The sequence below is a fragment of the Enhydra lutris genome, unplaced genomic scaffold, assembly GCF_002288905.1.
Source record: "Enhydra lutris kenyoni isolate GAN:26980312 unplaced genomic scaffold, ASM228890v2 scaffoldscaffold4, whole genome shotgun sequence".
Classification (NCBI taxonomy): Eukaryota; Metazoa; Chordata; class Mammalia; order Carnivora; family Mustelidae; genus Enhydra; species Enhydra lutris.
In genome coordinates this window covers 9,463,471-9,476,355 of record NW_019154088.1, presented here as the reverse complement: position 1 = coordinate 9,476,355, position 12,885 = coordinate 9,463,471, and the positions used below count along the sequence as shown (strand labels likewise).

Sequence of the window (12,885 nt, the reverse complement as noted above, 5' to 3'; positions counted from 1 at the left end):
TGCTGACAGAATGGGAGAAGATATTTGCAAACGACATATCAGATAAAGAGCTAGTATCCAAAATCTCTAAAGAACTTATCAAACTCAACACTCAAAGAACAAATAATCCAATCAAGAAGTGGGCAGAAGGGGCGCCTGGGTGGCTCAGTGGGTTAAGCCGCTGCCTTCGGTTCGGGTCGTGATCTCAGGGTCCTGGGATGGAGCCCCGCATCGGGCTCTCTGCTCAGCGGGGAGCCTGCTTCCTCCTCTCTCTCTGCCTGCCTCTCTGCCTGCTTGTGATCTCTCTGTCAAATAAATAAATAAAATCTTTAAAAAAAAAAAAAAAGAAGTGGGCAGAAGACACGAACAGAAATTTCTGCAAAGAAGACATCCAAATGGCCAACAGACACATGAAAAAGTGCTCCACATCACTCGGCATCAGGGAAATACAAATCAAAACCACAATGAGATACCACCTCACACCAGTCAGAATGGCTAAAATTAACAAGTCAGGAAATGACAGATGCTGGTGAGATGCAGAGAAAGGGGAACCCTCCTATACTGTTGGTGGGAATGCAAGCTGGTGCAACCACTCTGGAAAACAGCATGGAGGTTCCTCAGAAAGTTGAAAATAGAGCTACCCTATGACCCAGCAATTGCACTTCTGGGTATTTACCCTAAAGATACAAATGTAGTGATCCGATGGGGCATGTGCACCCGAATGTTTATAGCAGCAATGTCCACAATAGCCAAACTATGGAAAGAACCTAGATGTCCATCAACAGATGAATGGATAAAGAAGAGGTGGTATATATATACCATGGAATACTATGCAGCCATCAAAAGAAATGAAATCTTGCCATTTGCAATGACGTGGATGGAACTAGAGGGTATTATGCTGAGCAAAATAAGTCAATCAGAGAAAGACAATTATCATATGATCTCCCTGATATGAGGAATCTGAGAGGCAGAGTGGGGGGCTGAGGGGGTAGGGAAGGAAAAAATGAAACAAGATGGGATCGGGAGGGAGATAAACCATAAGAGACTCTTAATCTCACAAAGCAAACTGAGGGTTGCTGCGGGGAGGGGGTTAGGGAGAGGGTGGTTGGGTTATGGACATTGGGGAGGGTATATGGTATGGTGAGTGCTGTGAAGTGTGTAAGCCTGACGGTTTGCAGACCTGTACCCCTGGGGCTAATAATACATTATATGTTTTAAAAAAAAGAATTAAATTTCTAAAAAGGATATCATTTTACAAGGGAAAAAGCTATAGAAGAGATCAACTAGATTCAGCCTGAGCTTCCTTAGGGCAATACGTTTTTCAAAAGTCCTGTGTGAATATTCTAGCACCTAGCCCAGCATTTGATGCAGATACCAATTACTTGACTACTATGTGCGAGATGGAAGAACACATGTATGTGAACAGACATACACACACACACAACCTTTGTTTCTTAAGTGTCTGCAGATTAGTTGAATCATTGGATTCAGGAGCTCTTGTTTATTATAAAGGCTCGTTGAAGCAATGCTGTTTAAGAGTGCCTCATGCAATGGTGGAAACATTCTCTATCTGTGCTGTCCAATATGGTAGCCACTAGACCAAATAGCTTTGAATATTGGATCTGTGGCTAGTTCAATGCAATAACTGCATATTACATTTTATTTAATTAAGGTAAATTTAAATAGCACATGTGGCTTGTATTAGACAATGAAGATCTGAAGGATCTGTTGAAATATATGAAAAATATACACATACACAAAATTTTACATACCATTTGAAGAGATCCAGGGACCCTCTCAAGCCCATCCATGTGTCCTTACATCAAAAACCTTTGAGGCTGATTTAGAAAAATGAGAATAAGATAAACAGGACTAGAGAAAGAATACAGAGCTAAAAAGCTGAGATGGAAAATCCTACTTTCAGAACCCCAGAAGGCAAGAGAGAAGGTATGGAGTGAGCCTCTGCCTCCTTTGTCCTCCCACCACAGAGAACATTTACTCACTGTATGTTAACTGTTTACTTGTCTTCCCCACAGTGGGCTCTACACTGCAGACTAAACACTCCCTAAGAGCAGGGACCACATCTATCTCATTCACTTATTCACCATTTATACAAAGAGCCCAGTATAAACCCAGCGCACAGTTGGTACTGAAACGTCTGCTGAATGAATTTTACCAGGCATCTGATTCTTGCCTGTTCTGGGAAACAAGAGCTCCTGAGTTAAGGAGGGTCTCAATGATAAGAGGAATTGGCTCTTATCATTGGAGATAGGGTTTTCACAAAGCTGAGCAGAAACTCAGATCCATGAAAATCTTGTCTCCCCCAGGTTGTTCCCATCCCTTGTTGTTTGGAGTCCTTTGCTAATATACAAACCATGCAAAGACTTCAGTACTCAGTGACAAAGAGCCATACACAAATGTCCTCAAAGGCTTTCTCCTTGGATGTTGCCTGTTCTATTTCTCTACCTCTGGAATTTGCCTGCCTTCTCTCACATTGCCCCTCTACCTACAATTCTTCTCTTATGTCTCTACTGGGCCAATTCTTTTTTTTTAATTTTTTTTATTTATTTATTCATGAGAGAGAAGGAGGGAGAGAGAGAAAGAGAGAGTCAGTCAGTCAGAGGGAGAAGCAGGCTCCCCACTGAGGAGGGAGAGCCTGATGCGGGACTAGATATCAGGACCCCAGGATCATGGCCTGAGCCGAAAGCAGACGCCCAACCATCTGAGCCACCCTGGTGCCCCTCTACTGGGCCAATTCTTTTTTTTTTTTTTTTTTTTTTAAGATTTTATTTATTTATTTGACAGAGAGAGATCACAAGCAGGCAGAGAGGCAGTCAGAGAGAGAGGAGGAAGCAGGCTCCCTGCTGAGCAAAGAGCCCGATGCGGGGCTCGATCCCAGGACCCTGAGATCATGACCTGAGCCGAAGGCAGCGGCTTAACCCACTGAGCCACCCAGGCGCCCCTACTGGGCCAATTCTAACTCATTCTTAAATGCCTCTTCCTCTGGGAAACCTGTGCTAGTACTTCCAGACAGAATTATGGCATATTTCTACTGTTTCCCTTTCTGTTTTGCACATTTCATCATGTGTGCTCTAATGTGGCAGGGCCTAGTTATTACTTTTGTATCCCAGCATTAAATAATGTTTGACATGTAATAGGGGGCCAACAACCACTATGGACCACTAAAAGAATATATATTCAATTGGTTTTCCCCACCATCACCACTGCTTACTGTGTGCTGATCAAAGTCTACAGATTAGGTGTTAATGAGTCTCTCTCATTCACCCTAAAGAAGCCTGAAAACAAAAAGTCAGGATTCTCTTTATGGGTACTCCAAAGGAACAGGAAATACATGACAGATATGTAACAAAAGGAACTGAAAGCAGAAAGCTTCCACCTGAGCAGAAGTCAAAAGGTAGACCAGGCAGAAATGCATGGCAAGAAACAAGCAGTAAGAACATCCTCAATATGGTAAAGGGAAGTTATGAAAAGCCCACAGCTAAGATCATACAATTGTGAAAGACTGAAAACTTTCTCCCTAAACCATGAACAAGACAAAGATGCCTACTTTCACTCTGCTACTTCTACTCAACATTGTAGTGGAATTGTAGTGGAATCACAATGAGATATCCAGAGCAACTGGACAGAAAAAGAAATAAAAGGCATCCAATTGGAAAAGAAAGAAGTAAAATCATCTCTAGTTTCAGATGACATGAAACAAAATACACACACCCGCATACATTTTAAGAATCCACACACACAAAAATTATTAAGCTAATAAATTCAGCAAAGTTGTAGGATTAAAAAATCAACCCAAAAATCAGGAATTCTATACACTATCAATGAACAATCCAAATATGAAATTAAGAAAACTATTTTATTATTTTGGGGGCATTTTAAATAGTATAAAAAAGAATAAGATATATGGGAATAAATTTAACCAAAGAGGTATAAGACTTGTACACTAGAAATGACAAAACATTGCTGGAAGAAATTAAAGTTCCAAAAAAAATGGAAAGACATCCCATTTTCATGGATTGGAAGACTTAATAATATTAAGATGGTAATACCAAAAATAATTTATAGATTCACTGTGATCCCTATCACATCTCTATCAGCCTCATAGGCAACAACAGTATAAAGAGACAAAGGGACCAAATTAAACTTAGAAACTTTGGTGGATCAAATGACATAATCTATAGAACAAAAGGCAACCTATGGAATGGGAGAAAATATTTGCAAATCATTTATCTGATAAGGGATTAACATCCAGGATATGTAAAGAACTACAATTCAACAAAAAAATCAAACCTGATTGAAAAATGCATAAAGGACTTGAACAGACATTTGTCTAAATGACATACAAAGGCCAACAAGAAAATGAAAAACATGTTCAATGTCATTAATCATCGGGGAAATGCAAACCAAAACTACAATGAAATAACACCTCATACTTATAAAAAGAAAACAAAAAACAAAAAATTACAAGTGTTAGCAAGGATATAGAGAAATTGGAACACTTTTGCATTATTTTCTTTATTAAGATTTTATTTATTTGACAGAGAAAGACACAGCGAGAGAGGGAAAGCAGGCTCCCCGCTGAACAAAGAGCCCAATGTGGGGCTCCATCCCAGCACCCCGGGATCATGACCTGAGCCGAAAGCAAATGCTTAACGACTGAGCCACCCAGGCGCCCCTCACACTTTTACATTATTAACAGGATTGTAAAATGGTGTTTCCTCAAAAAATTAAAAATAGAGCGGTGCCTCATTGGCTCAGTCAGTTGAGTGTCTAACTCTTTATTTCAGCTCAGGTCATGATCTCAGGGTCTGGGATTGAGCCCCATGTTGGGCTCTGTGCTCAGCAGGGAGTCTGCTTCTCTCTCCTTCTGCCCCTCCCCCTGCTCATACACTCTCTTGCTTTCTCTCAGAGAAGTAGATAAATGTTTTAAAAAATTAAAAATAGCAGGGCATCTGCCTTTGGCTCAGGTCATGATCCCAGGGTCCTAGAATCCAGACCCGCCTTGGGCTCCCTGCTCAGTGGAGAGCCTGCTTCTCTCTCTCCCTCTGACCCTTCCCTGCTCATGTGCATGTGTTTCTCTCAAATAACTAAGTAAATCTTTAAAAAAACAAAAATGGAAATACCATATGATCTAGCAATCCTATTTCTGGCTATATAACCAAAAGAATTGAACGCAGAGTCTTAAAAAGATATTTGCACTCCTATGTTCATAGCAGCACTATTCATGATAGCCAAGAGGTAGAAGCAGCCCAAGTGTCCAAAAGCAGATGAATAGATAAACAAAATGTGGTATGTTATTCAACCTTTAAAAGGAAGAGATCCCATCACAAGCTACAACATGGACGAACCTTGAGGACATTAAGCTAAGTGAAATGAGTCAATCACAAAAAGACAAATACCGGATGATTCCACTTGTAGTGTCGTGATACTGTGATTAATAATATGTATTTGGTCTTCATTCATGTTCCTGGCAGAGCTCCTAAGACCCTAGGGATTTCCCAAGTGACAGGAATGATCAAGGTATTTTTTGTTACTTATAACACATCCCTTTCAACCATAGTTGAGTTTATTAATGTGGTGACTTTTGAAAAGCACTTAAGGATGGGGGTTGATTGACCAGGGGAACCAACTCTGTTGATAAGAGGGTTGGAACTTTCAGCCCACTTACCAACTTGGGGGGCTTGTGGGTAGGGTACTGGAGATTAACTTAATAACCAGTGACCAATGATTTAATCAATCATTCCTAAGTAATGAACCACCCATAAAAATCCTAACTGACTTTCGAAGTTCCAAGAGCTTCTGGGTTGGTGAACAAGAAGGCGTTCACATGCCAGGGGACTGCACACCCCCAAAACTTCAGGGTCAGAGGCTTCTATGCCTCAGGATCCTTTAAGACTTTGCCCTGTGTGTCATCTGGCAGTTCAGTCATATTCCTTAATATTCTTTTCTTTTTTTAAAAGATTTTTCTTAACCATTTGAGAGAGAGAGAGAGAGCACAAGTGGGGCAAGAAGCAGAGGGAGAGGGAGAGGCAGGTTCCCCACCAAGTGGGTGCCTGATGCGGGGCTCAATCCTAGGATCACCTGAGCCAAAGGCAGACACTTAACCAACTCAGCCATCCAGGCACCCCTTCCCTTTAATATTCTTTGTAATAAACCAATAATCTAGTAAGTAAACTGTTCCTAAGTTCTGTGAGCCATTCTAGTAAATAACTGAACCCAAGGAAGGGGTTGTTAGAACCTCAGATTTCTGGTTGGTCAGAAGCACAGGTGACAACCTGGGTCTGCAACTGGCATCTGATGTGGAGCAGTCTTGTGGGACTGGGCCCTTAACCAGTGGGATCTGATGTTATCTCCAGGTAGATAGTGTCAGAATTTAGTTAAATTGTAGGCACCCAGCTGGTGTTGGGAGAATTCCATGGTTTGGGGAAACTCTCCACATATTTGAAGTACAGAGTATTCTGTGAATAGTAAGTAAAGGAAAACAATTTTTTTTCTCAGGTATCTAAAACAGGCGAATACATAGAAGCAGAGAGTTGGGGGTAAGGGGAAATAGGAAACTGTTATTAAATGGGTATAAAGTTTTAGTTACGTGAGATGATTAAGTTCTAGAGATCTGCTATAAAACATCGTGCCTATAGTTAACTATGCAGTACTGTACGATCTCATGTTAAGTGTTCTTACCGCACGGGTGCCTGGGTGGCTCAGTGGGTTAAAGCCTCTGCCTTCCGCTCAGGTCATGATCCCAGGATTCTGGGATCCAGCCTCACATCGGGCTCTCTGCTCAGCAGGGAGCCTGCTTCCCTACCTCTCTCTCTCTCTCTCTGCCTGCCTCTCCACCTACTTGTGATCTCTGTCTGTCAAATAAACAAAATCTTAAAAAAAAAAAAAAGTGTTCTTACTGCAATTAAAAAAAGAAATTAACACTTCTGAATCAAAGGACACTATCAACAAAATGCACAGGCAACTTGCAAAATGGGAGAAAATATTTGAAAATCATTTATCTGGTAAGGGTCTTATATCCAGAATATATGAAGAACTCTTATAACTCAACAACAAAAGACAAACCCAATTTAAAAATGGGCAATTTAAAATTTAAAAATTTAATTTAAAAAAAATTTAATTAAAAAAAAATTTAAGCCCAATTTAAAAATGGGCAAAAGACTTGAACAGACATTTCTCCAAAGATATAAAAATAGCCAGGAAGCACATGCAATGATGCTGAACAGGGAAATACAAATCAAAACCACAATGCAAGAACACTTCACTCCCACTAGGCTGGTTATAATCAAAACAATGAAAAGTAACAAGTCTTGGTGAGGATAGAGTAATTGAAACCCTTGTGCATTGCCAGGGGGAATGTAAAATGGCTCAGCCACTGTGGAAAAACAGTTTGATGATTCTTCAAAATATTAAAAATAGAATTACCATATGATCCAGCAGTTCCATTCCTTAGTATATACTCAAAGAACTGAAAACATCTATTCAAACACAAACTTATACATGAATGTTCATAACAGCACTACTCACAATAGCCAAAAGGTGGAAACAACCCAAATGTCCATCAACTGATGGATATACAAATGTGGTATACCCATATGGAGTATTATTCTGCCATAAAAAGGAATGAAGTAGTGACTGGGTGACTCAGTTAGGTTGAGGGTCCTGGGGTCGAGCCTCACATAGGGCTCCCTGCTCAGCAGGGAGTCTGCTTCTCCCTCTGCCTCTCCCCCTGCTTGTGCTCTCTTATGCATGTGCATAGTCTCTTAATAAAAAAATCTTAAAAAAAAAAAAAAGGAACGAAGTACTGATACATGCTATAAACTAGACAGACGTTAAAAACATTATGCTAAGCAAAAGAAGACAGACATAAAAGGTCACATACTATATGATTCCATTTATATGAAAAGTCCAAAATAGGCAAATCCATACAGACAGAAAGTAGATTAATGGTCACTAGAGCTAGGAGGAAGGGGATATGGGGAGTGACTGTTTAACGGGTATGGGTTTGGGTGATGGAAATGTTTTAAAACTAGGTGAGGTGATGCTTGCACAACCTTGTGAATGTACTAAACGTCACTAAACTGTGGATCTTCAGATGGTTAACTGTATATTACGTGAATTTTACCTCAATTTAAAAAAAAGGTAAGAAAACCCGACACACAAGGTGTTAGAAAAAAGGATATATTTACAAGCCAACAAGTTCCTTAGCTCTAGCTTAGAGGGAGAGGAAAGAAGGAGGTAGCAAGTATAAGGAGATCCTTTCAGAGCCCAGCCTCACTCCTGTAGAAACCCTGAGTACCAGGCCATGAGGTCAGCTCCTACTCCATGGCCCATTCCTCTTCCAATTCAAGAAGCAATCCTCCCATTGGCCATAGCCCTCAGTCTTCTTGCCAATCATCCTGTGCCCAGGCAGGCATCGGTGAAAAGTACTCAAACCCTGGCCCTTTATAGCGCAGAGCATGCAGGAACATCACAAGGTCCTGGGGCAAGGGGTCCTGGCGCACCAGCCGGCACTCTGCACAGAGAGGGTCTCTCTCTTGATTCACAACATCTGTTTCAGCTGCCTTTTCTGGTGCCAAGGCCGTTGTGTCCAGAACTTGAGGAGCTGCCTCAACTGCTCCATCCATCTTCTGGGCAGATGCAGCCAACTCTTCTAGGTGGTCCTTGTCCAGCTCTGAGGAGGGAACTGTTGAGTCTATGAGTCCTGGGGACAGATCGCCCTCACAGAGATCTAGCACATCCAGGCTCTGTTTGGCCTGGTGCTCTGCCACAAGGTCCCGAAGCAGTTCCTCATCTGTCTTGGGAATGTGGCCGCCCCGGCCCCGAGAGGGGCCCCACGCAACTGAGTTGTAGATGGGGTCATTGAGGATGGGGTGGCCCAGGAACTGGAGGTGGACTCGGATCTGGTGAGTGCGGCCTGTGAGGGGCCGGCACCGCACCACACTGGAGTGGCCATTGTAGCTCAGTCTCTGGAACACTGTCTCACAGGGCTTGCCCCGAGCATCTACACGGCACACCCCTACCTTGTAAGATACCACCAAGATGGGCTCCTTGCAGGTCACTTCCTCAGTGGGGAACTCCCCCTCTACCCGGCACACGTACTCCTTCTCCAGCTACATAGGAAGGAAGAGGGAGAAAGTCAGCACAAAGCCTAAATTCATGAAGTTCAGACCCAATACAGTGATGAGAAATGCATCAGTGTCGGATGGAAGAGGATGCAAACTCCAATCCACCATTTCCCAGTTGCATGATTCTGGGTATAATACTTAGCCTCTTCAAACCCCATTAACTTGTCCAGAAAACATTAAAACTAGAAAAGCAGTGAACTCACCGGACTGTTAGGATTCAGTAACTTAGACTCTAATGTACTTTGTACTGAGCCTGGTACATAGTAAACACTCACTATATCACAATCAGATCTGGAATTACAAGTCTTAAGACCACAGTCACTACCATTTAACTCTTCTACCCAAGCTTCTTCAGCCTCATCCAGAATCTTTCTACCAAGTAGGTTCTCACCACAATCTTAAAAACCTTCAGCATAAAAAAACAAACAAAATAAAAAACACCTTGGTCAGCTGGTCAGCACTTTGAAACTTCCAAAAAGCAAACTACCAACAGAGGCTGTGTATATGCCTCTCTAAAGAGCTTTTGAAACAGAAGAGATGGGGCGCCTGGGTGGCTCAGTGGGTTAAGATTCTGCCTTTGGCTCAGGTCATGATCCCAGGGTCCTGGGATCGAGCCCGGCATTGGGCTCTCTGCTCAGCAGGGAGGCTGTTTCCCCCTCTCTCTGCCTGTTTCTCTGTCTACTTGTGATTTCTCTCTGTCAAATAAATAAATAAAATCTTATAAAAAAAACAAAAACAAAAACAAACAAACCAGAAACAGAAGAAATAATAACCTGTCTTTGGTATTTTCAGTGCTGACCTTCCTGAGGATAGGAAGCTTGGCCAGATAACATGAAGGCCCACTTCAACAGAACTCAGTGACACACTTTTGACGTAGAGCATTCGTGAGCCCAGGAAATGGCACGCAGGGGACAAAAGCCCAGCTCACCTGCCGGTCCCGAACCTGCTCATGAATCCTCTCTGAGACAGCCGCTGTCTTGGCAAACATGAGGACCCCCGAGGTAAGGCGGTCAAGCCGATGCAATGGGTGTAGCTCTTTGAGTTGGTGCTCCTTGCCCAGGATGAAGATGACAGTGTTATGTCGAAAGCGGCCACAAGGGTGGACAGGAATGGAAGAAGGCTTGTCTACAACCACCACATCCTCATTCTCAGCAAGCAGGCGGACAGGCTCTGCTGTGACTGGTGGCTCGTGCCTGTGCACCCTGTTCCTCAAGAAGTCATTATCCTGCAAATGACACAGGCAACTCACCAGACCAGGGCCGAGCAACCTGTCATCAACTTCACACAGCTTCCTGTTCCTAACTGACACAGAATGGTCACAGTACATCCTTCAGCAGAAAATACAGCGTGCATAGTGTATTCATCGTATAAAAATATAGACAGACATACAGGCAGAGGGCAGGCATTGGAAAAGTACTAGAAGGGTATCCACAAAAATGTTTTGGTGGTATTTCTGGCTGGTGGGATTATGAATTTTTTTTAGTTTTATTTGTATTTTCTCTACAAAAAAAGTTACATTTAAAAGATAGTTTTCTGGGGCACCTGGGTGGCTCAGTTGGTTAAAGCCTCTGCCTTCAGCTCAGGTCATGATCTCAGGGTCCTGGGATCGAGCCCTGTATCGGACTCTCTGCTCAGTGGGGAGCCTGCTTCCTCCTCTCTCTCTGCCTGCCTCTCTGCCTGCCCCTCTGCCTCCTTGCGATCTCTTGTCTGTCGAATAAATAAATAAAATCTTTAAAAAAAAAAAAAGATAAAGTTTTCTGTGGTGCCTGAGTGACTCAGTTGGTTGAGCGTCTAGCTCTTGATTTCTGCTGGGGTCATGATCTCGGGGTGGTGAGATCAAGCCCCACCTAGGGATCCCTGCTGGGAGGGGAGTCTACTTGGGATTCTCTCCCTCTCCCTTTGCCGCTCCCCCTGCTTTCTGTCTCTCTCTCAAAATGAATGAATGAATGAATATCTTAAAAAAATAAAAGGTAAAGTTTTCTAAAATGGAGGGGGAAAAGCTCCATAAAATCATCACTTATATATTGTGACTCTGAACAAATAACACTAAACTATAAGTCCAAACATCAGGTCTCTAGACTTGGATTTGCCACAGGCTCACTGCATGTCACTTAACTTCTCTGGGCCTCAGTTTCCTCACCGAAAAATGTGAGGACTAGGTCAGACCTGTATTTCTCAAAACAGAGATGGGAGAGGGGATTCAAACTACTCATTCCCCAAATGCTGAAATCACCTTGTCTCCCCTCACAACAAAGTGTTACTGACAGGGGTCTGGTAACTCTTAGCTGTGATGGAATGTGAAAAGGTCAAAGCACTGGGCTAGACAATTCTAGTCCTTCTACCTGACATTTCCCAATTCCATCGTCTCAGGATCTATGATAAATAAGTAGTAGTTACAAGAACACAGGCTTTGGAGGTCACACTGGGGCAGGTAGTTAACCTCTCTGAAGTTTACCTTAGTTTCGTTTCCTCACAGGTAAAATTAGGTGGCAATACCTACCCCACACGGCTGTCGTTAGAATTTAATATTAAGTACTAAAACGCTTACCTCTGTGCCAGCACACAGTAAGGAGACATAAACGACAGGCTTGATTATTACTATTTGTACAGAGATCTACAGTGCAACATAACGGTCAGTGCAAGTGCCACAAGACAGTGCACAAAACGAGCGTTAAGAATTTCAACTTCTGGGGGCGCCTGGGTGGCTCAGTGGGTTAAGCCGCTGCTTTCGGCTCAGGTCATGATCTCAGGGTCCTGGGATCGAGTCCCGCATCGGGCTCTCTGCTCAGCAGGGAGCCTGCTTCCTCCCCACCCCCTCTCTGCCTGCCTCTCTGTCTACTTGTGATCTCTGTCAAATAAATAAATAAAATTAAAAAAAAAATAGAATTTCAACTTCTGTTCCCCGGAAACAAGGAAGCCGCCTGGATGCAGGGGATATATGAGCAGAGTTTTGAAGCAGACTACTTTTGCGGATATGGGATAAGAGGAGTGGGATAAGAGTGTTCCAAGTGAAAGCGAAAACGCCTCAGAATTACCTCGATTTTACTTCAGTATCTATGCCCTATTAACTCTGAAAAGACCCCTGCCCCCTTTTCGCGCCCGCTTCCGGCCGGCCCCATCAGGACTCCACCTTGAGCACAATGCTGAGGTCCTGTACCGGCTCCTCGTTGAGATGCAGGCGCCCCTCCCGGACTGCGGCCTCATAGTATGCCAGGGGCTGGGCTCGGAATTCGGTGCTGAAGACGTGCAGCAAGCTGTGGCCCACCCAGCGGCCCTTGCAGTAGGTCCGGAAGTCAAAGTAATAAGGCCGTACTTTGCGCAGGCCGCCTTCGAAGTAGTAGCTGGTCTCTGCAAAATGCTCATCGCTGAAGCTCACCCCTGCCCGCCGCTTCTTCGGGGGTGGCACGACGCGCTCCCTGGTGGCGTCCCGTCGCTTCTTACGCTTGCCTGGGCCCGAAGGGGCAACCGGGGCCTGCTCCTCGCTCATTGGGGTCTGCTTCCCGACCTCCTGGGGCGGCTCCACTCCCGCGTCCACAGGCTTCGGGCTTCCGGAGGTCCGCTCACCCCTTGCGTCGCCACCTGCGTCTCCGTTTTGTTGAACCGGAGCCCTCAGCCCACTCGCTGCCTCGGCCCCAATCGAGAATGTTTCTGCCATCGGACCCCAACAACTACCCCAAGTCCTGGCAGAGGTGAGGCGCCCGAGGTTGAGGTACCCTTGTAGAAAAACTGGGAGCCACCGGCAGCCGCCCGGCCACAT

General features: G+C 43.9%; 1 protein-coding gene across 1 annotated transcript; it reads right to left on the bottom strand.

Annotated features, from left to right (window-relative positions):
* Positions 1–8,164: 8,164 nt before the first annotated feature.
* On the bottom strand, positions 8,165–12,885 carry LOC111160479 (RNA pseudouridylate synthase domain containing 2). Its single transcript, XM_022523622.1, has 3 exons — positions 12,259–12,885; positions 10,057–10,353; positions 8,165–9,113 (listed from the first exon to the last, which is right to left on the bottom strand). The coding sequence occupies exons 1-3, from the start codon at positions 12,883–12,885 to the stop codon at positions 8,379–8,381; spliced, it is 1,659 nt and encodes a 552-aa protein (XP_022379330.1). The 3' UTR covers positions 8,165–8,378.